Genomic DNA, 25,607 nt, shown 5'->3' with positions numbered 1-25,607 from the left:
TTCCGCATTCTGGCCGCGCGCAAACTGGAACGAGAGCAAAAATCTCCACGCCAGCCTCACCCCCTGCTTCGTCGACATGTTTGCTCTCGCTTTGTCCATTTTGCGCGCGGCCAGAATGCGCACTGCCGAAAAAGCTCTTCGCACGGGAATGCTTGCTATGCAGGCTATTAACCCGCGATCTTTTTTTGAAAGGGAGAAGGAGAAGAAAAAAAGAAGGTCTGTTAGGTTAAGGTATTGGGTAGTGGTAGTGGGTAAGGTACGATCGCACTCGTGCCAAGGTCCCGCAGGCTTTGAGAACGAAAAGGATTTGGGGAAGCAGCAGCGGAGACGTATTTCACTTCCGTGTACATATATTTGTTTCTTAGCAGCGCTTGGTGACATAAGTAAAGAGACATCGATCAACGCCAGTGAATATGGTTACTCAGGATTGTAAAAATTATGTGTTTAAATTACTTGTGTATGGAACATTATTATATCAACTAGCGATGACAGGTATTGTACGTTCCCTGACGTTTCATAGCTTCTTCTTTTGTATATGTGGCTCGGTTGTGCTCATCTAAAGCATCATTTTTAACATCTTGGGACTTTTAAAAGCTCACCTGTTCCTTGAAATATATTGATTTCAGATGCTACAATCACATGGACTCTTCCTCCTCCACAACGTGGCCCGCTGCAAACAAACGACACCTCAGTCCGAACAACGATCCAGCAAGTATTAAACGGTTCCTCTGAGGCACATTTGAAATGGAACTTCACTTTCTCTGGTGAAATACTTGATCGCGTGGAATTCATGATAGGAAATGTCCAAATTGGCAAGAAATTTTCTTCAGGGACAGTTGCTATAGATTCGAGAGACAACTTTCAGGAGCATTTCAACATCAGTCGCAGTGATCCAGCAACACTGATTATTTACAATGTGACAGAAGCAGATGAAGCGGTGTTTTCCTGCATGGTAGCGACTAACTCAAATGAATGGAGGGATGAAATTGAAGTACAAATTGTTGGTAAGTCGTTGGAAAACGTGCTAGTATGTTAACTTTTAAATTGTGTTTATGTACAGCTCTGTATTGTATCTTCTGTATATAAATAAAAGAACTCGGAACGATGTTCGTAGCACGATTCCTTATACGAAAATAGAATCATATGTGAACATTCTCTTAAAGTTTTTAGGTATTCTTATAAAATCTGCTAATGTCAATTTATAGCTTTATGTGCTACCTAAGCGCGAAGAGGATTATGTGTATGTAATGTCAGTCATGTCAATGTTCAGTTTGAAAGTTCAGTAAAAGTAATGGTTTGTTAACTCGCCAGAGAGATATTATGATACAATGTGTGACGGGGAAAGCGAAAACGTGCACCAACGCTTAACCGTTTTAAACGAAAAAGCGTTTACTTTCCGTTTAGTGTCCGTTTACTATCCGTTTAAAACGGGACATGAAAACCGTTTAAACGCTTGGCTCATGCGTTTTTTAAACTCACAATCCACTAAACGTTTTTTTTTGAAAACGTTTTAACGGCTAGCCTATCCGTTGGATCCATTTAACGTTTTGGACGAAACGTTGTAACGTTTAGCTCATCCGTTTAAGGTCATTCCACTGAAATAGAACCGGCACTGAGATTTTTGTCAAACTTTGCCTATTGACTGCTTATATTGTAGGAACTTAAATTTGGAAATAAAAATGAGGGGTCCCCATGTTCGTTTAGGATCAACAGCACCTTGTTTATATCATATAAATCCTTACAATAGCACCATGATTATAGTCACAATCGCTTCCTAAAATCACGTTTCCGACGATTGTTTCTTGCTCAACACTGAGAATTGGCCCATATTATTTTACATAGAGAAATTTATTACTCAATTCAACACAACAGAAAAAAATGATAGGTCGCCGGACTCGTTTTCGAGAAAATGACGATTTACCTCTATGGCGAGGTCCAGCCGCAAAGAAAAAGCCGCCATTTTTTAAAGCGCGTGCTAATCACGCGTGAAATTATGCGCAGCAGGGATGCACAATGCAATACTGGGGAAGTTTGCTTCCGTTTAGGCAAAACGTATAAACGTTTAGCCATTCAGTTCATCCGTTTAATGGAAGTTCGCATCCGTTTAACATTTAAGGCAAACGTTTAAACGTTTAGCTTGCCTTTCGAAAGAAAACTGACATCAGCAATGCTTAAAACTGACATACCTCAGTATTTCGCAACATTAGTAGCGTTCGAGTTCCGGTATCAGATGTCGTCCGTTTTTTTAGAACTCGCGTCCATAGAATCGCTTTGTTGATCAGTCTAACAGATTCATTGGTACAAGGTCACCGCTTTAGCCTCCAATGTTATGCCGAAATTTGCTCATGTTTCGCTCTTCGATGCATGTTTACTATCATTCCCAGGCCACGCAAATGTGACGCAATGTCGTTGATGTAAACAAAGAGAGTCTATCTTGTCACGCTCACCAGTATCGTCCAAACAATGATATGGGTTTTATAGACTATTGTCTAAACAATGTGACACAATGCCTAACGCGACCGAAGTCAGAACGCAAAAAACATTCTTTTCTAACACGATGGCGGATAACAATAATGAATTATTTCATAAAGTACAGACGTTTTTGGAAAATGGCTGCGGCTGTGCGCAAGGTTATAAGTTTTCGAAAGAGACAGTTCTCTCTAATTTGAACAACTGCCTTGAACTGTCAAGTGGAGAACTTGATTTGGTCATTTTGGCCAACATCCAGGGTTTATTCGCATCGACTGCGTTGGAGGGGAAAGAACCAGGAGCCGTCGATGTAGCTTCTATTTTCAGTCGAGGCCAATATGCGAGGAATGTTTCTACATTTGTATGGAATCAGTTATTCGAGATTTCTTCGACTAAAAGAACATTATGAAGTAGACGGCATTTCTCCAAGAATCCACGGAAACGCCAACAGAGTGCCTAGTAACGCGACACCTCATTCTACAGTTACAGATGTTCATTCCTTTCGTGACAATTATGTGGAGGAAAATGCCATTATGCTACCAGGTCGTATTCCGGGTTAAAAAAGATCCTGTCTTTTAATATCCGAGACGAAAACGAGTGTCTGGAAAGTCTGCAGCTTTATGTGCGAAGCTTCAAACAAGCAAGCAATCAGCCACAAAAAGTTTACTTAGCTCCGGGACTTAGCTATGGCAGGAGTTGTTCCCTAACGTTGTTGTAGAGACACCAAGAACAGATCTCTGTCTGACTTGTCAACAGAATACGGCCAAGCTTCAAAGCGCAGCAAACCTTTCAGAGAGCGAAAAGCGGAGTGTATTCTAGCCCAACAGGAACACTTAAACTAGGCACAGGCTGAAAGGGATTTTTACAAGTTTTCCTGCAATAAATCAAAGGAAACACTAGAAACACTTGGAACTGAAGCTCTCCTAAACCCCGGGGGGGGGGGGGGGCACTGCCATATATGGGCTAAATAGGTATGTGCCACTGTGAAGGGTATGGTTTTCAAGCAGTTTACTCTAGGATAGGGTATATAAATCAGAGCGTTTGGGTCTAGAATAGGGTATCATTTTTCCCAAAACTGACTAGTTGGTTGAAGATTTTATCTAGACTAAGGAAACCAGGAATTGCCACTCAAAAATATAAAAAAAATCAAATCAGCAAGTTTAAATTTGCGCAAATCAGCCGCAATAGTGTCGATAGATGGGGGGATTTGGGGAGTTTACTCTAGTATAGGGTAGCAAAATTCAGCTGAACTAGCTCTGGTATAGGCTAAGGGTTCCAGGGTCTCAGCGGCACATCCCCACCCAGAAATTCCCGAAGTATCCCCCCGGTCCTAAACCTAGAAACCCGTGACGCTTCTACGTTAGCTGCTACAGTATACTATTCTTTTGACTTTGCACAACAAGTGCATATTCCCAGTGATCCAATGCAACCTGGACCGATCTATTTCAAGACCCCAAGGAAATGCGGAATATTTGGAGTGGTGTGCGAGGGGATACCGCGGCAAGTTAACTTCTCATTGACGAGGCAGCCTCTGCTGGTAAAGCCACGAGATTCAGCGCAGCGCCCAGGGCCACGAGATTCATTCTCGGCAAGGAGTATTCTGAGCACGAACGCCTGACTAAATTAAATTTATTACCTTTACAATATCGTAGGGAAATTCACGATCTCGTATTCTTTTTAAAATGTTTTAAGAATATGTATAATTTAGATATTTTGGACTTTGCATCGTTTCGAACTTGCAACAAGCCTGTGAGAAAGATTGATTATCTAACACTCAATGTCCCGTTTAGTCGTACAGAATCTTTTAAGAACTCATATTTTGTACGGGTTTGTCGCTCATGGAATGAACTACCGCAAGAAATTGTTTGCTTATTTTTACGATAAGTTCAGTGGTAATTTTTTATCGTGATTATCTTATTTTTTAATATGGGGCTAGAGTAATTTTTAACTAGGTATACAATCATACAATGATACACTAAGGCGGCTTATGTTAAGGAATCTTGTATTCTGTTTTAAGCTGTCCTCACATTCATTGGATTGACTTGTTCAATGTAATGTAATTTGGAATTTGTATTAAAGATTAAAAATTAAAAAAAGGAGCAAACGCTACAGTCAGTTATGTGCATTATTTTTTTGAAAATCACGGATTGGGAGAAACAGTAGCACACCTTCCGGCAGACAACTGTGCTGTGCAAAACAAAAATAATTATCTCTTGTGGTATCTCTCTTGCGTTTGCATCCCGATTTCAACACTCACGCATTCGGGCATTGCGTAAATTTTTCGCCCGAGAAGATCACCCCCCCCCCCCCCGCACCCCGCCCCCCAAAGTCGGCCTATGATAGCATAAAAAGGTGAATTAATGTCTGTTTTCCCGTTTATGTATTTTATTTTCTGGACTTTTTTTGTGGTAAATTCGTATGCAATTGTCTAGTTGAAATAAAAGTTCAGAGTTCGGTATGGAAGCTTCTGACATTACTAATCATATGGTCTATTATTTCAGTTCACGCGCAAATTTTTACTAGTCTCGGGCACGCGATTCTTTTCACTTGTTCAGCGGGTGGTAAACAGTCGAAATTCTTTATAACTCTGTCTTTTTGCGAAAAACATCCCACTTCCTTTGTCACTATATGCAGACCAAGGGAAGCTTATTGCCGTCATTGTTCCAAGAGATCGCAAGTACACACAGTAGAAAAGGTCGGCTGTTAATAATAAACCATGCGCTTCCAACAACAAAATATATTTTACTTTATTTTGCGTACAGTTAAGCGTAAACTATTTCACGGGGTCTCCACGGGCGGGCCTGCGAACTTGCACTTCGGTTGGACAGGATTGAACATCGCCTAGATTCATTAGAACAAGTGGTAAGTTCAGAAGTTCTTTTATTGCCTCGGGCCAAAAACTCGCACAAGACAACCTAAATTGTGTGAATAAAGTTCAGGACGAAAAATAGCTTTGTCAGCTTTACAGAGGAACCCAATTATTTCGAACTCTCAAGGGAAACAAAAGATATTTCGAATTAGCGGGGGTTCAACATAGCCCATAGTAAAGGGCTAATCTTAGGGAAGTGGTTTCGAATTCGGGCTCGAAATGACCGAGTTCGAATAAGCGAGGTCCAACTGTATTTTATTTCTCGAATGTTATTAACAATGATAGGAAGATGTAAATAACTTACAGGCGGCCTCTGAAATGAAAGAAAACCCGTGTCCCGAGCAGGATTCGAAAACGCCTCTCTCCGCATACTAGTCGACTGTAATGGGGATCTTGCTCGTCTGCTTTTCCATCGAGCATGCGCGAGTTCGTCACGCTCCATATGACGCATTTGATGTCAGTTTCATTTGCCAATCTTCCGCCGGAAGTGTTTTTACAAAAAATGCAAATTTCTCGCCAAAAGCGCTGACAAAAGAACGATCCAGACCTTTGTCGAAGTATTATCCAGTGTGGTCTACATATAAAGCCTAAATTTAAGGCGTTCTTGCCCTCTCTCGTGCGGGATTACCGAGCTCGTTGAACACAACACCCCAAAAAAACAATTCGAAACAATACGAGTTTAACGGGGGTAATACGATCGAAGGCAGGTTTGTAAAAGCTCCTTCAAGCGACTGGATGTCATCAAAAGTAAAAACAGAACCGCACTCAAAGTACTAGAGGAAGAACTTCAGCGATGTACAGCACAGTCTCGAAGAATTATGAAACGTCTTTCAACATCTTAACCCAGATTTTCGCGGTTGACTTGGACTTTGATCGCTGCACGAGGGGCTCGCAGCAGTTGTGTTGGTGAGCGCATGCGTACGGGCCTAAACCAGCTTTTAAACTAGTTTTACCAGTTCAAAGTTAATTTATTCGTCCATGGCGCTGGACGGCAGTTAACTCAAAGGAACGAACGGTTGCCCGCAGTGGTTTCCCTCTCGTTTGGCGTAGGAGAAACCAACTGCTCGCAGGGTATTCGTTCTTGTGTGACACCCGGAAAATAACTTCTGTCAAAGGTGTTCTGCACAAAGAAAATGAGCGGCATAGATGCGCCCTCAAACTTCTGCCCTTTTAGTTCTCTAAAGAAGAGCTGAGTAGCAGCAACACCGAAGGAACTCACAACAAAATGGCACTAGATAGTACAAGACTTAATTCATTAAAGTGCTAGTATTCAGTCGATTTCCAGTTGACTCTCCCGTCGCAAAGGATAAAACGTGGAAATCTATTAAAGGCAAAATAAATTCGAAGTGCCGCCTTAGCAAACATATAAATAGGCAGGCTGACGACAGGGAAGTCTAAGACAATGTAAGATTTATTTATTAGTGCAGAATGCACTATTGGGATGGTTTTGGGGGCTGCCTGCCGCTATGCACTAAGGCAATAATATAATAAGGTAATAATGCAATAAGGTGTAAACGTTAATGTTTGCTTAATTAATTGATTTCAATTAATTAATTAGTCTATAAATAAGGAAATGGTTGGGCTGAGCTGGGAAAGGTACACTTGTACCCTACGTAAAACGTGTTCTATCTACGTCAGTTAGGAGTAAACATCGCAAAGCTATATATTTGTTTAAAGTAACCTCTTGCTCTCCTTTGTGGTACTATTCTCTTAAGAACAAAACCAATTTGCTCTAAATGCATGCGCAGATTAGTTAGCGTTTGTGTCTTCTATACATTAGGTGGAGGTTCCATTGCATACGGGATAACACACAAATGTTGAGTAGTTTTCCTTATGGTAGAACCCAACATGTAAGAGGCATGCCTTCTCGCATCGTAAGTGTTATATACTGTTTCCACGCGATTTTTTATGTCATGTAATGTCAGGTACTAGGTAGCGCCACTTGTCCCTTTTTAGTGCAAAAGTTAAACGTATCTTTTAGAATTACCCACAGGTCGGTTCAACAAATATCATCTGCTGTTTTCTAACTACAATAGTATGTTTGTCAAGGTTTAAATAAAGAAGGGAAAAGTGAAGTTTCTCATTAGCGGCTTATTTATTTCTTGCCTTAACTGCATCTGTAAGAGAGACCAAAAAGTTCCCGAGTTAGTGGCTTTAATATTCTGCATGTTGTAAATTTGTGACAAAAGAAACCAGGAAAGTGCTCAAATATTGCTGCAGACTCCGTGGCACCTAATGAAAGCGCAAATTAATTTAATCAGTCTTTGAGGAGACTCGTTCATCGATGCAGGATAATATCGGCCAAGTAGCGCTGTTTACCTTCAATACTTCTCATTGAAACGCTTCCCAGTGGTATCAATCAATATTGTTGTGTATTAGTTTTAAAATTGTTTTATTGTTAACAACAAAGGTGGCAACAGAAAAAGAAAGTGACATTCCGTCACTATCTGATAATTAAATTAGTTGTTGTTCATCTGTGATAAGAAAATTTGCGTTTTGAGAGAAAACAAAATTGTTTCTCTTCCATTTCTTCGTCAGATATTTAACTTTCTTTCATTTATTCCCCAAAACAAGCTCATCTTCCGTGTGTTTTGGAGAAAACAAGAGTTTCATGTTACATACCTTTGCAAGGAAAACAAAAGTATGACGTTACAAAGTTGGCACGAAGAGCTAAATTGTCACGTTTGTTCAAGGTGTCATTGAATTTTAAATGAACGAAAATCATCGTAAAGCACCAGAGTATAATTTAAAAGCTGTCGTGACAAACGGTAATTGTACGTAATTTTCGGACCTTGAATGAAAATACAACCTTGAAACGTACTCACTGCTAAGGTGAAAAGCCCTAGCAGACTAACAAGGTAGATACAAACCGGAAGTGAACCGAGCAGGGGTGAGTACTTACGGGACTACCGTGCCAGAGCTATCAGTCGCAGTCTGCACTATCTGAGATTGTCTCACTAGTTTGTGTAATCACTTGTAGCGTATTAAGGAATCTGTTACGTTTATTGTTCAGCTGCCGAAATTATTTAGCATCTTTATGTAACAAACGTCATAAAGTTCAGTTGACTTGCACAAATCAGTGTGTTTATTTCACTTTTTTTCCCATTTATTTAACCCTTAGAACAAAATCATTTAATCTACCAGGCAAGGTACACACCAACCTTCTACTTTCTTCGAGGGCTGAACAAGATAAGAACCTATCACGAATCGAAAGGGTAGGGAGTAGCGGTGGCCAAAGAGAACATTTCAATCTCAAGACTGATGTAATTTCTGTCTAAACCCGGTTGTTCTCTAGCCTGTATCACAGCCGCCCTCCCCGAAAGAAAAGCGGGGCGTCGTCTCTCCGATTTTTCTTTCGGCAAGGGCGGCTGTGATACAGGTTAGTTTACCGAAAGTAGAATGCAATGTGGCGACTTACACATGAACGCCAGGCTACTCGGTTGGCAACTGTTGCCAAGGGCAAACATTCTTTGTACGAGCGCGAGTTGCTTTAATAGGCCTTTTCAAAGCCATGCTTTCGTAATATTTTTCCCACAACTAACCCGTGTGCAAAACAGATATCGTCAATGATCTTTTTTCAACCGTTAGGAGGAGTTGGCAAGGTTAGTATGTTAACGGCGCTTTGTGTAAATTGCCATTTTGATGCCATTGATTTTGATGCCATTAATTTTGATCAGAAGCATACTGTATCACCTAGGTGATATGCTTCTGTTTTGATGCCATTTTGATTCAACTGTACCACACGTGGTCGCCATTAGCAACAGAATAGGAGTTCATCAACTATAACCGCTTACAATCGCTACGGGATTACTTACCGTTCTTGTTAGATTAAAGGTATTAGCTGATGATTGTTATGCTGTCCATCTCAAAACGGTAACCACGGGAAGCGAAGAATTAAATGGCAGTCATCGGGGCGGTCTCAGTTTTGGACAAACGTTTCAAGTTTGCCCATTTCGGCCTCTACTACTTCAACGTTTTAAGCCACCAGTTGAAAGTTTGTTTTGGCAACCATAAACCATAACCATAAACGTTTTAGACTTCCCGTTTAACGTTTAGGGCTATCTGTTTAACGTTTAGGGCTATCCGTTTAGTGTTTAGGGCTATCCGTTTAACGTTTAGGGCTATCCGTTTAACGTTTAGGGCTATCCGTTTAACGTTTAGGGTTATCCGTTTAATGTTTAGAGCTATCCGTTTAACGTTTAGGGCTATCCGTTTAACGTTTAGGGCTATCCGTTTAACGTTTAGGGCTATCCGTTTAACGTTTAGGGCTATCCGTTTAACGTTTAGAGCTATCCGTTTAGCGTTTAGGGCTATCCGTTTAACGTTTACGTCTATCCGTTTAACGTTTAGGACTATCCGTTTAACGTTTAGGGCTATCCGTTTAACGTTTACGGCTATCCGTTTGGCGTTTTGGGCTATCCGTTTTTCGGTTTGAGCTATTCGTTTAACGGTTTGAGCTATCCGTTTACGGTTTGAGCTCTCCGTTTCACAGTTTGTGGTATCCGTTTAACGATTTAAGCTTGCCGTTTAAAGAATTGTTGCAACCGTTTAACGTTTAACGCAATCCTTTAAACACTTTTGGTTTACCGTTTAAACGGAAACGAAGACCGTTTAAACGCTTGAATTTGCTGTTTATCATCCGTTTACCAACCGTTTATTTTTACCCGTTTGACGGTTAAGCGTTAGTGCATGTTTTCGCTTTCCCGGTAATGCATTAGTCCATTGCAGCAGTACCCATTCCCCATCCTCAGGGCAATAGCCAGCATTTGCTCAAATCAGGACCCCTGGGGTAAGGCATTTAAAATTTTATTATTGCCCAGAGACTGGATATTTGCCTACCAATTTAAAAACCCCACAATGGTTTGCAGCCATGTGGGTTTTGGTGATTGACTGATCTACAGAGAACCCAAACAAGATGCAGTTCTTCAATAGGTTTTATCTCTTGTTGATCACATAGGGGTCAAATGAAATTTATGTTACTTCCCACCTCTGAGGGCACAATAAACTGTTATTTCTTTTATTTGACAAAATTTAAGTCAGTCATTTTATCTAATAAGAAATGTAAGGAGTAATGTTATTCAATGTTTCAATGTATCCAACATCATTATCAAGAATAAAAATAGGTCGGCGCTGCATACGCATGTTTAATTTGTTTTCTGCCAACCAGAGCCATATTTGGGATGGAGACTGTGAAGGGGAAGTTCCGACTATTGCACATTTATAAAAACTGTTTAGAGTTTAAAGCGATTCCGCAGTTGGCACAATGTTAAACTGAAATGTCCACCACAGTATACACAAGTTTGAAGCCTTTCTGTACAAAAGTAAAATGTAGATTGGAAGGCAGGGGTGAGATACTTTTTGTAGTGATGCACTTCTATGTTTAATTTTTTGCTATAAATTATGCTGAAGCACATAAGTGTTTATGGTGGAGTGTTAGTGTGTTTGAGAACGGGAATATGATGAAAAGTAGAAACAACACAGTTCACTGAAAAAAAACTTTTGGATATTATTACAGCAGTTGAGGAATTTCATCTTCAGTAAACTAGTACATGGTAGGCTAAACTGAACAGGCATAGGTTAAGACTGACATTTGGGGTTTAGCGAAATGAGCGTGTCATTTTACTTAATGAAACAGAACAAAAAATCAAAATTGAACATGCTTAGCGTTTTTCTTTTTTGATTACGGTAGTTCAGGTATATTATTTTCACCCAAGTAGTGAATAGTAGGCTACACTGAACAGGGCTATGTTAACATAACATTAGGGGTTTAGTGGAATAAGTTACAAGCTCGTCAGTTTTGCTTAATGTAACACAACAACAACAACAACAACAACAACACTAAATTGAACATGCCTAGTGTTCTGTTCTTGTCTACATGAACACTAGGGGTTGAGTGAAATTTTGGTAATAAGCTTCTGTCACTTTAACTAACACAACAAGAAAAGTAAATTGAACATGCCCTGTGTTATTTTTTATGACAACAGTTCAGGAAAACTAGTTAATAGCAGGCTAGAGGAACAGGCCTAACAAACACTAGGCGTTTTGTGAAATTTCACTTATCAGCTTGTCTTGTTCACTTAATGTTAAATTAAGGTTTGAATATGATGACAGTAATTTAAGAAGTTCTACTTCCACTATGAAACCAAAACCCATTAAAATCTTGTGAATATTTTAATGGGAAAACCACAAGGTTTTCATGCTGTTTTAACAGGGTTTTCATGAAAATCCGATGAAATAGCTCTTAAAAATTACCAATTAATGGCCCATGAAATTTCCATTCTGAAATCAAATACATTAAAAATCCACGAAAATGCCACTGACTTTCATGGGGTCATGAAATGTAATTTAATGAGATTTTCATGTTGTTGGAAAACACACCATGAAAATTACCACTAGATTTTCATGGTGTCAATTTCATGGAATTTTAATGGCAGGTAAAATTCTTGGCCCATGAAAACTCCCTTAGTGGGGAGTTTTTAATGGCCCGTGAAAAATTTCTCACCACTTGAATTACCTTTTCATGGTATTTTTATGGTCCATGGAATTTGACTCCCTATTAATTTCATGGGATAAATGATTACTGCTGCAACCCCGATCTTGTTCCCAGAGTCTTCATTCCCCTTGACCAGCGGTCGGAAAACGAGAGCTCTGGGCACAATCATTTCAGGGGTGTGCATTTTCCGGCCGCTGGTCAAGCAGAACAAAGACTCTGGGAACAAGCTTGCTGCAACCCATGAAAATCCCATTAATAGTCCATTTACCCAAAGCAACTAAACAACCTTTATTCCAGCCATTTTGATATCTTTATAATCCGAGTGATCTTAGATTACTGACACTGATCTAGCTTACCCCAAATTAAAGATAATAAAAAGTAATAAAATAGAGCACATGAGAGCCACATAATTAGCCACTGAACAGTGAGTTTTGCAAAATTGCAAATGTGGCACATACAATCAAGTAGCAATATTACCTGTAAAACATAAAAAGCCAGCTCAATAGCCCACAATTATAAAAAAAAGTATGAAATAAAGAGACTGCACCAAAGTACAACAACTTACCAACATTAACCTTCTATTACGCTTACAAAAATACATAATATGTGATTTTTGTCTGGTATCCAGAGAAAGAGCCCACGCCAGCCAGATTAAAGACCAGCTGGAACATCTTGTTTCAGTTCAAAATTTATTTTATATGCTAAATTTGAAGGTTTCTCTAATCTTATGAAATACATATGTAAGCTTACTGACAATTTTTGAAGATCAAGCTTCAAATTCAAGGTTGGAGTTTTTGCCCTGAAGACCACTGTATATTTCCTGTCAGATCTTACAGATTATGGTGCAAATGGTGACAGTATCATCACATGTTTGTGAATTGATTTTCACTTAGCTTTTCAACCATGTAGTTCTGTTTGTGAATGCATACTTTAAGCTTTTCTGCTTCCATAACTAGAACAAATAAAACAGTGACAAACATGAGATTAAAATCAGATGATAAGTTTTGTTCAGTTATACCACTGAAGGCTACATGTAAATTAAACATACAATGCAACAGAAACACAATTTCAGATCTGTCAAGTTCTATGACAAGCTTTTAGTTCTTTTTGGTTTAAGTTATGATTTTAATACATAAAAGCTGAAATGAACCAAACCGGCTGCCAAGTGAAGCTTATTTGCCAAGATCAAGTTTATCAGTATCGATCGCTACAGTACTGATCATCGAAAAGACTATATAAAGTCTTAATCCAGAAGGTTTGTAATTCTTTATACTTACAGTAATTATTGTTCCTAGAGCCAGAGGATCCAGATTTTGCTTTTTTTAAACATCATTGAAGACCACACTTTCAATCGTCTGATGTGGGCATTTGACAATTGACAGTTGAAATGAACCGCACGTTTCTCAGGGCATTGCATCATGGGTCCCAGCATTCAAATCCAAGATGGGGGCTCATGTGTGAATTCCATAATAGAACTTGGCTTTTTTACAGATCTTAACACAATTTATAGCCTGCGTAGCAGGCGTTTCCAAAAAAGCACTCCCACGGGAATGAAACTGCAAGCAAGTGTGAAAAATAAGGAGCAGGGGGAGGGGTGAGGCGAGCGAAGGAAATGCGTGCAATCAATCCCAGACATTTTACCGAATTCCCCCTAACATGCCATGCTCCCTTGGGGTGCCAACTATCACAACGACCATTAATGTCCGCTAAATCAATTTTGACAAGCGCCCAATGTGAGTCCGGTAACAGCAAATAGTGCACATAAATATACTTCCTTTTTTCAATGATGTGGCTAATCGGACAATTGCCGTGTCTGTCACTGTTTGTTTAAAGTCTTTAAAGAAAATGAAGTTTGGAAAATGGAGGTACATAAGTTTGATCAAATTGATGCAACAGATGGATATCTCTGCACAAATTTATAGCTTTCTTCTTAGAATAGTAGATCTTAGCTTACAGATGTCAAGCAATTTCAGGTACAGTCAAACCTCTATTAAGGGGCCAATCTCAAGTATATACTTTTTGAGTGTCCTTTAATCAAATTTTTTACTTGGAAACAATTATAAATGTATATAATGGTGTCTTCATCTTACCCATGTATTAAACTTCACAACTCCTTTTTCAAACAGAGAGATATTAATGAGTGCAATGAGTACATTTCTTAATGAGATACTCTTTTGAGGTTTTTATGCTATGTATTTCAAATCTTGATTTAGCTGGTAGAAGACTTTTCATGTGTTGTGAAATCTATTGCTGTATATTTTGACTCATTAAATTTTATTGGGGTTCATATTTCTGACTTTTCGTGGCCATGAACACATTTTCATGATCCATTAAAATCAGGTATGGTCAGTTTCAGACTTCCATGACAATTTCATGGGCCACAAAATCTAGTACTATATGTTTTATGACCCATTAAATTTAACTTTGATTTATTCAAGAATTTCATGGCCATGGAAACAGATTTTAATGGCCCAATAATTTCAATTCTGGATCAGTGACAACTTTTCATGGCCATGAAAATGTTTTTCATGACACAAAACATTTATGGTTTTCAATTAGGCCATGAAAATAGGAAATTGCGATATTCATGGCCCTGAAAAAAGATTCATCAGTCTTTCATGAGTATTTTATGGGATTTTTATGAAACTAAAGTTGGTAGTGTAACCTTGTAATAACGTCTAACCTTCGCCACCTTCTGGCTTTGCTCTGAAACAAAAATTAATGCCAATAATGTCTATGTTGTTACTCAGTTGATTTTGTTGTTCGCAAGTAGGTCTTTGTAGAATCCATAGAATGAACTCACAACAATTCAACACGTGTTTAGTCAACATGGAGACCCATGAAAGCACAAGGTCCCGGCATGTATTGCAAGCATTAAGAACATGCACAACAGATACATATATATGGGTATAACCATACACCTCCCTTCCTAGTACAATCAAGTGGACTGATTAAGATAAAGGAAATTGCATGTCTACAAACATTATTCCACCCTTAAGCCTGGATATGATGGCAAACATAAACTAGTACTTAAAATCTGACTGCCAAACATTCACAAGACTTGATGGTGCATATCACAGTCTCTAAAGGGCATAAATGTAATAACTGTCTCCAAAACTGCCCTGATAGAGTCAGACATATTTGTTTAGAGGTCCAATTGATCAATGGAGCTAATGGAGCTGTTTGACTGGGGACAAGCTGCATTGGAACTTCAGTTGTAGTACATGGGAACTTAGATAGACCACTCATTTCCTCTGTGTCCTGAACAGCATGGTTGCTCGCAGTACTGGTAGAAGTGGCTTGCTTGTCTACCTTTGAAGGGGACTACCACTCAGCTTCGACAAGACCAGATCTGTTACATCGTAATGTGCCCTTCTCTGTTTCGATGACAAAGGAGCGAGGATGCTGAATGCGCCCTTGTATCTTCCCTAGGCGATCCTGGTCTCTGATCCATACTGAGTCACCATTTGCCAAGTCTGGGAGTTCCTTTGCTTGATGTTGTTGGTTAAAGCTTTGCGTTTGGTTGGACCTGTAGATTTCTTCTTTCTTCACGACTTCTTCACGCTCTCTTTTCAAGTCTCTGGGTGCCAATGCCTTTGCAAGGGCAAGGAGCTGAGTCCGGAGTCTTCTTCCCATGAGTAGCTCACTTGGTGAGAGACCAGTTTGCGGGCAGTAGATCTGTAGGTGAGGAGTGCAAGGTGAGGGTCATCATTCTTCTTTAACAATCCCTTTACAGTCCTTGCAGCCCTTTCTACCTCTTCATTGGCTTGAGGGTATCTGGGAGAGCTAGTTGTGAGGACAAACCCATATTTGGCAGCAAACTCTGGGAAGGATACCGGGGGGGGATACTTTGGGAATTTCTGGGTGGGGGTGTGCCGCTGGGACCCTGGAACCCTTAGCTTATACCAGAGCTAGTTCAGCTGAATTTTGCTACCCTATACTAGAGTAAACTCCCCAAATCCCCCCATCTATCGACACTGTTGAGGCTGATTTGCGGAAATTTAAACTTGCCGATTTGATTTTTTTATATTTTTGAGTGACAATTCCTGGTTTCCTTAGTCTAGATAAAATCTACAACCAAGTAGTCAGTTTTGTGAAAAATTGTACCCTATTGTAGACCCAAACGCTCTAATTTATATACCCTACCCTAGAGTAAACTGCTGGAAAACTATACCCTTCACAGCGGCACATACCTATATAGCCCATATATGGCAGTGCCCCCCCCCCCCCGAGGAAGGATACTGCACTAGAACAGGGTCCATTGTCTGAAATCACTATATCTGGTATACCATGGGTTGCGAATAGCTCCTTGGCAGGAGTGATCACACTCTTTGCAGTTTGTGTTGTGAGAAATTTGATTTCAACCCATCTGGAATAGTAGTCAACAGTGATAAGGTATGTTTGTCCTCCATACTCAAACAAATCCATGCTAATCCTCTCGCAAGGGTGACTGGGAAAAGATGACAGGATCAAGGGCTCCTTGGGTTCTGGCAGCTCCTTTGCACATGTGAAGCATTCTTTGACCATGTCTTCGATGGCTACAGATAGCCCAGACCGCCAAACTGACATTCGGGCTCTAGTGCGGTATTCGCTAATGCCAAGGTGACCACGATGGATGCAGTCTAGTATGTCCAATCTCAGAGCTTGTGGGATTACGATGCGTTCATCATAGAGGAGAAGATCGTCAACGACTGCTAAGTGAACTCTGCTCTCCCAATATGGCCTGAGTAGGGGTTGATGGGGCATGTATACTGACCAACCTCCTTGGCAATACCCTCTGACTTGCATGCATACTTCATCATTTTTCTGGGCTTCTATGATCTCTTGAAGGCACTGAGCAGTGGCAGGAAGTTGGTCCATTGTGGAGCTAACAAAGGCTTCAACCTCTTCGACGAACTGTCTGTCTGACATATTCAGGGAGCTAACTGGAGCACGCAAAAGTGCATCAGCTGAAATGTGACATTTACCAGAAATGTGCAAGACTTCAGGGTTGTATTGCATCATTTGAAGGCGGAAGCGCAGTATTTGAGGGGGCATCTTGGACAAGTCAGTTGTGGTGAGGAGTGGAACAAGTGGCTTGTGATCTGTTTCCTGCGCCAGTAGGCTGGTTGTCCGGCGGCACTCCGCTGTAGTCGGTCGGTCAGCGGCGTTCATTGTGGTATAAAAGCCCGCGATCAGTCTTCACGTGTCCGCCATCTTGGTTGTATCTAGTTCTCGTTACGGGGAGATTTCGCTTGCATTAAAGATAAAGCTTACAGTACATCGGGGCCTAGTGTGTGTCCATTGAGACTACTGGCGCTGGGTAAACTTGAGTCCAAGGACGTACTTTTCAAGGCGTTTGCATGCCCAGGTTGAGGCGAGCACTTCCTTCTCAATGACTGCACAGTACCTTTCAGCATCACTAAGGTAAAGAAGAATTGCTTCCAGCCCTGTTGATGATGCATCTGCAGCAATGACTGTTTGACGGTTGGGGTTGTAATGTGCAAAGATTTCAGATGATGCAAGCTTCTCTTTAACTCACTGGAATGCTGTCTGCTGAGCTTTATCCCAGTATCAAGCACTATCCTTGCGAAGGAGTTGCCGTAAGGGTGCATTGATGTTGGCTAAGCCAGGGACAAACTTTCCCAGTTGGTTAAACAAGCCCATGAACCTTTGTAGTTCTGTTACAGTTGTGGGGGTTGGAAAATGGCCAACAGCATGCGTGTTCTCTGGGTCAGCATGGACACCATGGGCATCGACAATGTGTCCTAGGGACTTGAGTCTTCCTTGCGAAAATGCATACTTCTGAATGTTCAAAATCAGTCCAGCTCTTTGAAGGCAAAACAAAACTGTGCGGACACGTGCATCGTTTTCCATGTGGTTTCTTCCATGGATAAGGATATCATCCATCCGGCATATGACTCCATCAAGGCCCTCCAAGATGTCTAACATGATCCGCTGAAATATTTCGGGTGCGGGACTAATTCCAAATGGCAAGCGGTTGAAGCAAAAGCGGCCAAAGGGAGTGACAAAAGTGGTCAACAATATTGAGTCCTCATCCAAAGGAATTTGCCAGAAAATTTTGTGAATACTCTGCTTTCACCTAACATGACAAGGCTCTCATCAACAGAACCCATGGGATGAGTTTCACACTGCACCGCTTTGTTCAGTGGTGTCAGGTCTACACAGATTTGTACATGCCCATTAGGTTTTGGGAGAGGGAGAGTGCCAGAGCACCACTCTGGGAACAGTAACAGGAGAAATAACGTCTTGTTGAGGCATAGAACCAGTTTCATTCTTCACTTAAGGCAACAATGGGTGAGGTATTTTCCTTGGGGTGTAGAAGCAAACTGGCTTTGCATCCGGGTTGAGCTTCATCTGATACTTGGTTTCCAGTTTCCCCAAACCACTGAAAAGCTGAGGAAATTCTCCAATGAAATTCACTGGCTGAGTGTTCACCTCTCCAATTCAGGCAATTAACCCCAGGTCAACACAGGCTTTCTTGCTGAGGAGGGAGTAGAACTGATCTTTCAAAACAAAGATAGTTTCAGAAATCTGAGGCTCTTTATATGTCAAAGTGGCTCAGAAGGTTTCTGGCTGATTTCAAATCTCTTGTGAATTTCCACTAAATCCACACGTGTAGAGTTGATAGCCGTTTCAGAGATAGCGCTTCCTTGCATGAGATCCTTGTTTTGCTTTTGTGCGTCCACCTGACGACCCATTTGCACTGCCATTTCGAGGGTTAAATCTGCTTTGGCTTGAAGGCAATCTGACAACGAGTCGTCAACAACGCGTATGACAATTTGATCTCAGATAAGGCCATCTTTTAGCGAAACTTACTTGCAGTCTTCGGCAAGCCTGTATAAATCTTGAATGAATGTGTCCACTGACTTGCCAGCCAGCTGGTGCTGCTTTTTAAAGAGGGCTCATTGCACAATTAAATTGCAGCGGACATCGAAATAGCCATTGAGGGCGGTGTGAACTTCATCATACGTAGCTTTGGTTTCATCAAGGCGGAGAGTGGCTAGAATATTGTCTGCACAGTCTCCCATAGCATACAGTAAGGTATTCACTTGTTCGTACTCGGGTTTAATTTTGAGGCCAGAAGCTATTCTATAGCATTCGAAACGTCGGCTCCACCAAATCCAACAATCTGCCTGGTTTGGTCCGTTTACTCCATCAAATTGTACGGGGAGAGGAAGTTGACTCGGTTGTTGTGGAAAAAGTGATTATTGATTCAAATACAGGATATTGAGATGTTGGATTGAAGCTGACAATAATGTATGTATTGTTGTTTTAATGGTGTTGTTTTGAAGCAAGCAAGTCTGTTCCTTAGAAAGTCAGATTGCGGTAGGCATTACGTATACTAAGCGTTTTCGTTATTCTTGAATGAGAGTAGGTTTGTGTTCGAATGAGTAAATAGTCCTATGCATTACTCTTGTAACCGCTTTATTTAGAACTGTATATAAGCTGATGCATTGAAGCCGACAATAATGTATGTATTGTTGTTCTTGTTTCTTGAAGCAAGTACACTCAGAGAAAAAAAAATGCAATAAAAGAGGCATAGCACTGTAAACCACAAAACAAAATACAACTGGATAGTAAGAAAGGGCTGATGCGACAAAAAAATGGAAAAGGTTAAAAAATTTATTTTGCGTGATTGCGCTTGACCTTTTAAGACCTGACACAGACTGTGTTGTAAACAATAATTTATTGGATGCAGTTTTTGTGATATCCAGAATAATCAAGGTCAAGGTAGGGGTTATTAGTGGAAGCCAAAAGCTGAGGCTGATAACTCTTACCAAGACCTTGATTATTCTGGATATCACAAAAACCGAATCTAATAATTGTTTTATTATAAGCTGAATAGGGAAAAAATGGAAGTCATGTTTTTGCTTCATTGATGGCAATTAACACAAAGGTCACAAACTTGACATGATTACCCTTAGAAATCATGCACCGCAGTCATACATGACATGATTATCCATGACCTTGAGTGTCCTTGACATGATTATTGTATAATCTGCAGCTAGATAATGTCTCAGGCACTGATTTCGAGAATTCACTGTACACTTTGGGCCAATCAGAAAAGAGATAGTGAGTTCAATGTATAATAATACGTGTAATGCATATAGCGTGGGGAATTTCACGTTTCTTTTAACTGCACGGTCATAAACCCAGGCCGAGCGCAGTTCTTGCTCTGCACTGGGTTTATTATCTTTTTTTTTTAAGTTTTGTCAGTGACCAGACCCAAACTTCCACTCAGCCAAATTGTGATCAGGACTTTGAATCACACAACATGTGATGTTTATTTGCAAAAGCTGTTGAAACATTAATACACGGAAAATGTTATGGATACTGTTTTCTTTACTGTGTGTAAAATATATTTTCTTTTGGTTTTATCGAAGCATTGGATTCGAAGGGAATATTAAATACGCTAAAAAAAATATTACATCAGCCATGGAATGCTCTGCTGTTGCAGCTTTCACTTTCGCTACGAGACAAATAAGATCGTGCTTGCTTTGGGTTTTATTTGCAATTTTTCAAGTATTTCTTGCGGTTTTAGGCAATTGAAGTGAATTCTTTGGCTGTTTCATCAAGGCAAGGAGATTTGAAGAAAAATTAAGTATTTGCTGAGGTAAACAAGAGCTTGCCAGAACTTGCAGCGTTTGTGTCAATGCTAGGGGGAAAAAACACAACCGTTCTAAAATTAGCTTTGGATAGCGTAAACTACTTTGACTAGCATGACTACTTTGCTTGCCCTTTACACATAAAAGCACAAACACATTAAAGTTTGACTTTTAAGGAAGAAAGCTGTTTAGTAGCGTGATACTGGTTTACTTTTCCTATCATTCATGGACATGTCCCAAGCGAACTTTCAGATTAAGACCATTACGTCCTCATAGATTTCACAAAGGCTAAGAGTGATGGTGCAATAATACATGGTTTCTTCAGTAATCAAGAATCATTAAGGACTGCTTTGCAATGTGACTGTAGTGCTAAGAAAACATTTAAATTTTAAAAGCGAGGTTATAAGAGCTAAAAGATCTTGTTTTAAATACTGAATCTATTTTTGGTTCAAAAAGCAGTTTTACTTCATTTTCTTTTTAACAAAAAAGTTAATAATTAACATCCCAGTTTGCTAGAACTTCTTGTTACAGCTTTGGTGAAATATCAATACTTTAAAAGCAATGAACAGAACAGAAAAATCCGTTTCTTCGATTTTAGCAGTGCTTTTGACAGCTAATGGTTAAGATGATTAAAAAAATAAAGGACTTCATTTTCCCACACAATTTGCCTCCACAATTCCAAAGAATTTTAATTTTTTTTCCCGCACCCTGTTAGAGTGCCAATTTGGAGGGAAGATATTTAATTCAAGTCACTGAAAGTCTCATCATTATAAATTTGGAGACATATTTTGGGCAGTGCACAAAACAAGTCACTTGTTTCTAATAAGTTATGAGTCCAAAAACGTTTTTATATTTAGCTCGTTTTATTGAGTTCCACAGAATAATTGTAAGATTGATACTTGCTCGAGCTTTAGAAGTTAAGCAAGAGCATCTCCTGGACGTGATTGTGCATATAATTCTACTGAATATAAATTGAATTTAAGACTCATAACATTTTTTGAAATCCAGGTGGGAGGGGGTATTTTGCCTTAGAAATCCAGGCAAGAGGGGGAGTCTAGTGCTTTAGGAAATCCAGGTGGGAGGGGGGTTAGAAATTGTGCCCATCCGTTGGGGTGAGTAGATTTTTTCTGGACTAACATGTTAGGGAATTCTTTTTGAGTGTTCAACTTGATATCTCATGAGAGAGTGCAGTGAACGAGTGAGATATCAAGTTGAAAACAACAAGAAAAATTCCATATGTACGTGTACAAACAACCATATACATCTATTGTTTTCATTGCTTATTTTATAAACATTCTAAAACAAATTTTTGATGATTTTCCAAGATTATTGACCACTTTTCGAAGATTTCAAAGATTCTAAGAAAGTTGTCCGAGGACCACACAAACGTTTCTGAACATTTTCCTAAAATTTCTGAAGATTTCCAAAGATAGTCAGTAACTGCCCTTTCAGAACCTATTTCCAAGGGCATTGTCCTACAAATGGCTGAAGTTTTCACTTGCCAAAACTGCAAGTGAAACCCGGCCCAAATTAAAGGATACTAGCCAAAACCAAATTGTTGCTGTATATTGTCTGATTTTAAACATAGAGTCGATCATGTTGTTGGTTATGTTATCCAAACTCTGCTTCTCCAAATCATGATAATTTTGGTGTAACATGCACACCTACAAAAAATTGCTAAAAATTTAAGAAATAAACAAGGTGTTTTATTGCCAAACACTGCTATATTTAGTCGTGGAAAGAAATATGACTGGGGCAGATTTTGATCACATGCCAGCTATAGGTAACCATTTCTGAATTGTGAATACACATCACACAATACGCAAAACAAGGCTATTAACACTTCATTTCCCATGTGCCCAACATTTACTCATTTCAAACTCGTTATCAAAATTTAGTTGGTGGATGGCTTGCCTGGGCTATTACCCTTGGGGCAAATATGCAGAGAAAGTTACTTGCCCTAGAGGAAAATGTAATTGTCCCAGATGAGCAGACAGGTTTTTTTTTAGCCTTCAGCTATTGTATGTGCTGACTTTTCCATGTATATTCTCTTCAGTTGAACCTAGTTTCACCAGCAGTCTCAGTGGTGACCAGACTATCCCTGAAGGGTCAAATCTAACTTTGGATTGTGAGGCAGCTGGTAAACCAACTCCAAATGTTACTTGGACCAGAGTATTGCAGGATGGTACTGCAGATGGTGATGTAGTGTTCTTTGGAAACCTTTGGGTCATTGTCAGCATCAACAGAACTGTCACTGGAACATACCGCTGTACTGCTTACAATGGAATTGGAAATCCAGTCAGCCATTTACTTTATATCAATGTTACTTGTAAGTACAGCCATGCACTTTTTAGGTAACGTAAAACTCAGTGTAGTTGATATATAATATTTAGGTAAATGGCCCAATTGAGATGTATCATTATGCATGGCAGGCTAGGGTTCTCATCAATTTAGGGAGTAGACGGCTTGTTTCATGAAGCAGACAGCTGACACTGATTCAAATACCTCTAGGGAGGTCTTGGGGCAGAGCCCCCACCCAAAAAGTTTGAAATTGCGGGGCTCTGAAATGATGTTACCCATTCTCTTGAGGATATATATTTACCCCCCTCCCCCCAAAAAAATCAATAATATTTTAGAAAAGGCCAAAACATCAAGAATATTGAGTGGTTATGACGCCTTTGTTTCAATTTTCATAGCGTAGCGTAACTGAAAACGTACACCGCACCCTCACCCCATGCCCCCATTCTCGCTACAGCCTTGACTGCCTTGAGAAAAAGACGGTTAAGGTGCAGTCATGCTCTGAAAAACCCGTGTTTTCTCAATCTATACACCTTATGCACATGTTATTTCACAAAAAGTATGCAGCTCAAAAATCGAAGTAGCTAATTTTTTAACCTGTGACCACCTCTAAATGAGAATCCTGCGTGGTGACAAGATGAATATTAAAAGTGACGCTCTTCGATACGATACGTGAACACATTCAAACACTTAAAATAAAAGAGGTCAAATAATTAAAGTGCACCTAACCCCAATTTAGATAAAGCTGCACGAGTTTACAGAAATTCCGCTACCCTAATTGACAACATACTTGTAAATAATATAACCAATCTCTTATCCTCTGGTAATATAATTTCAGATACCAGTGATCACTTTTCGCAGTTCTGTGTAATGTCAAATAACCTAATGAAAAGGAGTGTTAACAGATTTAAAAAAAGTCGGTGATTTTTTGCACTTTCGGAAGTTAAATTTTTAGTGGAGGTCTAAAATATATACTGGAGTGGAATAATTTCTCCACCAAATATGAACACCGATAAATTGTTTTCAAAATTTTACAACAAACTCAACAAGGTAGTTAACACCCACGTGCCTTTAAAATCTGTCTCAAAACACATAGCAAGACAACCTTCTAAACCATGGATTACCAAGGGTATAAGGAAATCAATCAAAATTAAGAACAGCCTATACCATTCTAACTTCAAAGATCAATATAGACTATATAGAAATAAAATTACAACTCTAATTAGACTAAGTAAGAAACAATATTTTCATAACTATTTTCAATGGAATATTTCCAGCATGAAAAAGACCTGGGCAGTTATAAGTGAACTCATTCATCGCGGAAGGAAAAAATGAAAAAAATCCCTGCCTTACAGGAGGAAAGCAGCGGTCGTTTAATCTACAATCAGAAGGAATTACCTTCCATCCTGAACAAACACTTTGCTTCATGTGGAGCAGCTTTAGCTGCTAAGCTACCCCACTTGGAACGCCATTTTTAGGAATTTCCTGTTAATAATCCAAAGGCCTTTTATTTCGATCCTGTCACTTTTGGTGAAGTAGAATCAGAGATATCGCTATTACCTTCGAACAAGTCACATGGAGTTTACTCATGCCCTGTTAATATTTTAAAAGTTTGAAAATGTTTTATTAGTCAACCACCAAAGGAAATAATGAATGCTTCGATCCTTGAGGGAACCTTTCCTAGTAAATTAAAGCTAGCTAAAGTGGTGCCTGTCTCCAAAAGTGATGAGGATACCGACCCCAATAATTATCGTCCTATATCGCTGCTCTCTATATTCAACAGAATCCTTGAAGGACTAATGTACAAGCATTTAAAATTGTTCTTTGAGATAAACGGTCTGTTTTATGAGTCACAGTATGGTTTTAGAGAGAAACACTCCACACAGCATGCATTAACTGATATAGTAAATAGGATCCAAAACAACATGGACAATGGGATGTTCTCTACTGGAGTGTTTATCGATCTGAAAAAAGGCGTTTGGCACGGTTGATCATGAAATTCTATTACATAAGTTGTACTGCTATGGAATCAGAGGAATTATACTAGAATGGTTCTCATCCTATCTTAAGGGAAGATCCCAAGTAACCCAAATCGATGGGCATGATATGTCTCACCTAAAGAACTAAATCCTTGTGGTGCCCCCCAGGGATCTGTGTTGGGTCCTCTCTTATTTCTTATTTATATTAATGATATTCTTAAATCTTCTGATAAATTAAATTTTTTTCGTTTTGCGGACGACACCACTATCCAATTTGCTCATAAAAATTTAAAAGTACTTGAACAAGTAGTTAACTCAGAGTTGAGTAAAGTTTCAGAGTGTTTAATTGTAAATAAGCTTACTCTAAATATCAAGAAATCCAATTTTGTTATCTTTTGTCTGACCCAGAAGAAGACTAATAAGGAAATTAGTATCAAAATGTATGATAACAGTGCCAATAAGTTCTGTTCTCCAATCGTAAAGATTTTGTGAAATTTCTGGGAATTCTTATTGATTGTAACCTAAAGTGGTAGCACCATATCGACTTTATCTCATTGAAAATAAGTAAGACTATTGGAATTCTAGCCAGACTAAGACTCTGTTAATGATTTATCGCTCACTTATTCTGCCATATTTATCCTATGGGATTTGTGTATGGGGTCGCGCAGCCAAGTCGTACATTGGCAAACTACTTGTTCTCCAAAAACGAGCTCTTCGACTGATTTATTTTGCACCCAGTGATGCTCATGCTATTCCTGTTTTCATTCAATCAGAGATTTTACCTGTAAATATGATCTATTTTGATGTGATTGTGAATCTCATGCATGATATTTGGAAAAAAAATTAGCCCCTTCGCCTATCACAGCTCTTTTCACTAGATCAAATGAAAT

At 39.5% G+C, this 25,607-nt stretch overlaps 1 protein-coding gene across 1 annotated transcript in view; it reads left to right on the top strand.

Annotated features, from left to right (window-relative positions):
- Positions 1 to 314: 314 nt before the first annotated feature.
- Positions 315 to 25,607, top strand: part of LOC110047881 (uncharacterized) — a 60,408-nt gene continuing 35,115 nt past the window's right edge. The window contains exons 1-3 of the mRNA XM_089294297.1: positions 315 to 492; positions 627 to 1,004; positions 22,497 to 22,769. Of these exons, the coding sequence (XP_089150423.1) occupies positions 414 to 492; positions 627 to 1,004; positions 22,497 to 22,769 (730 nt within the window). The 5' untranslated portion in view covers positions 315 to 413. The remainder of the gene's footprint in view (positions 493 to 626; positions 1,005 to 22,496; positions 22,770 to 25,607) is intronic.

This window comes from Orbicella faveolata, unplaced genomic scaffold, assembly GCF_042242905.1.
Source record: "Orbicella faveolata isolate gen_17 unplaced genomic scaffold, um_ofav_v1 contig_25, whole genome shotgun sequence".
Taxonomy (NCBI): Eukaryota; Metazoa; Cnidaria; class Anthozoa; order Scleractinia; family Merulinidae; genus Orbicella; species Orbicella faveolata.
Note: the sequence above shows the minus strand (reverse complement) of the source record. Positions and strands in the feature narration are given on the sequence as shown.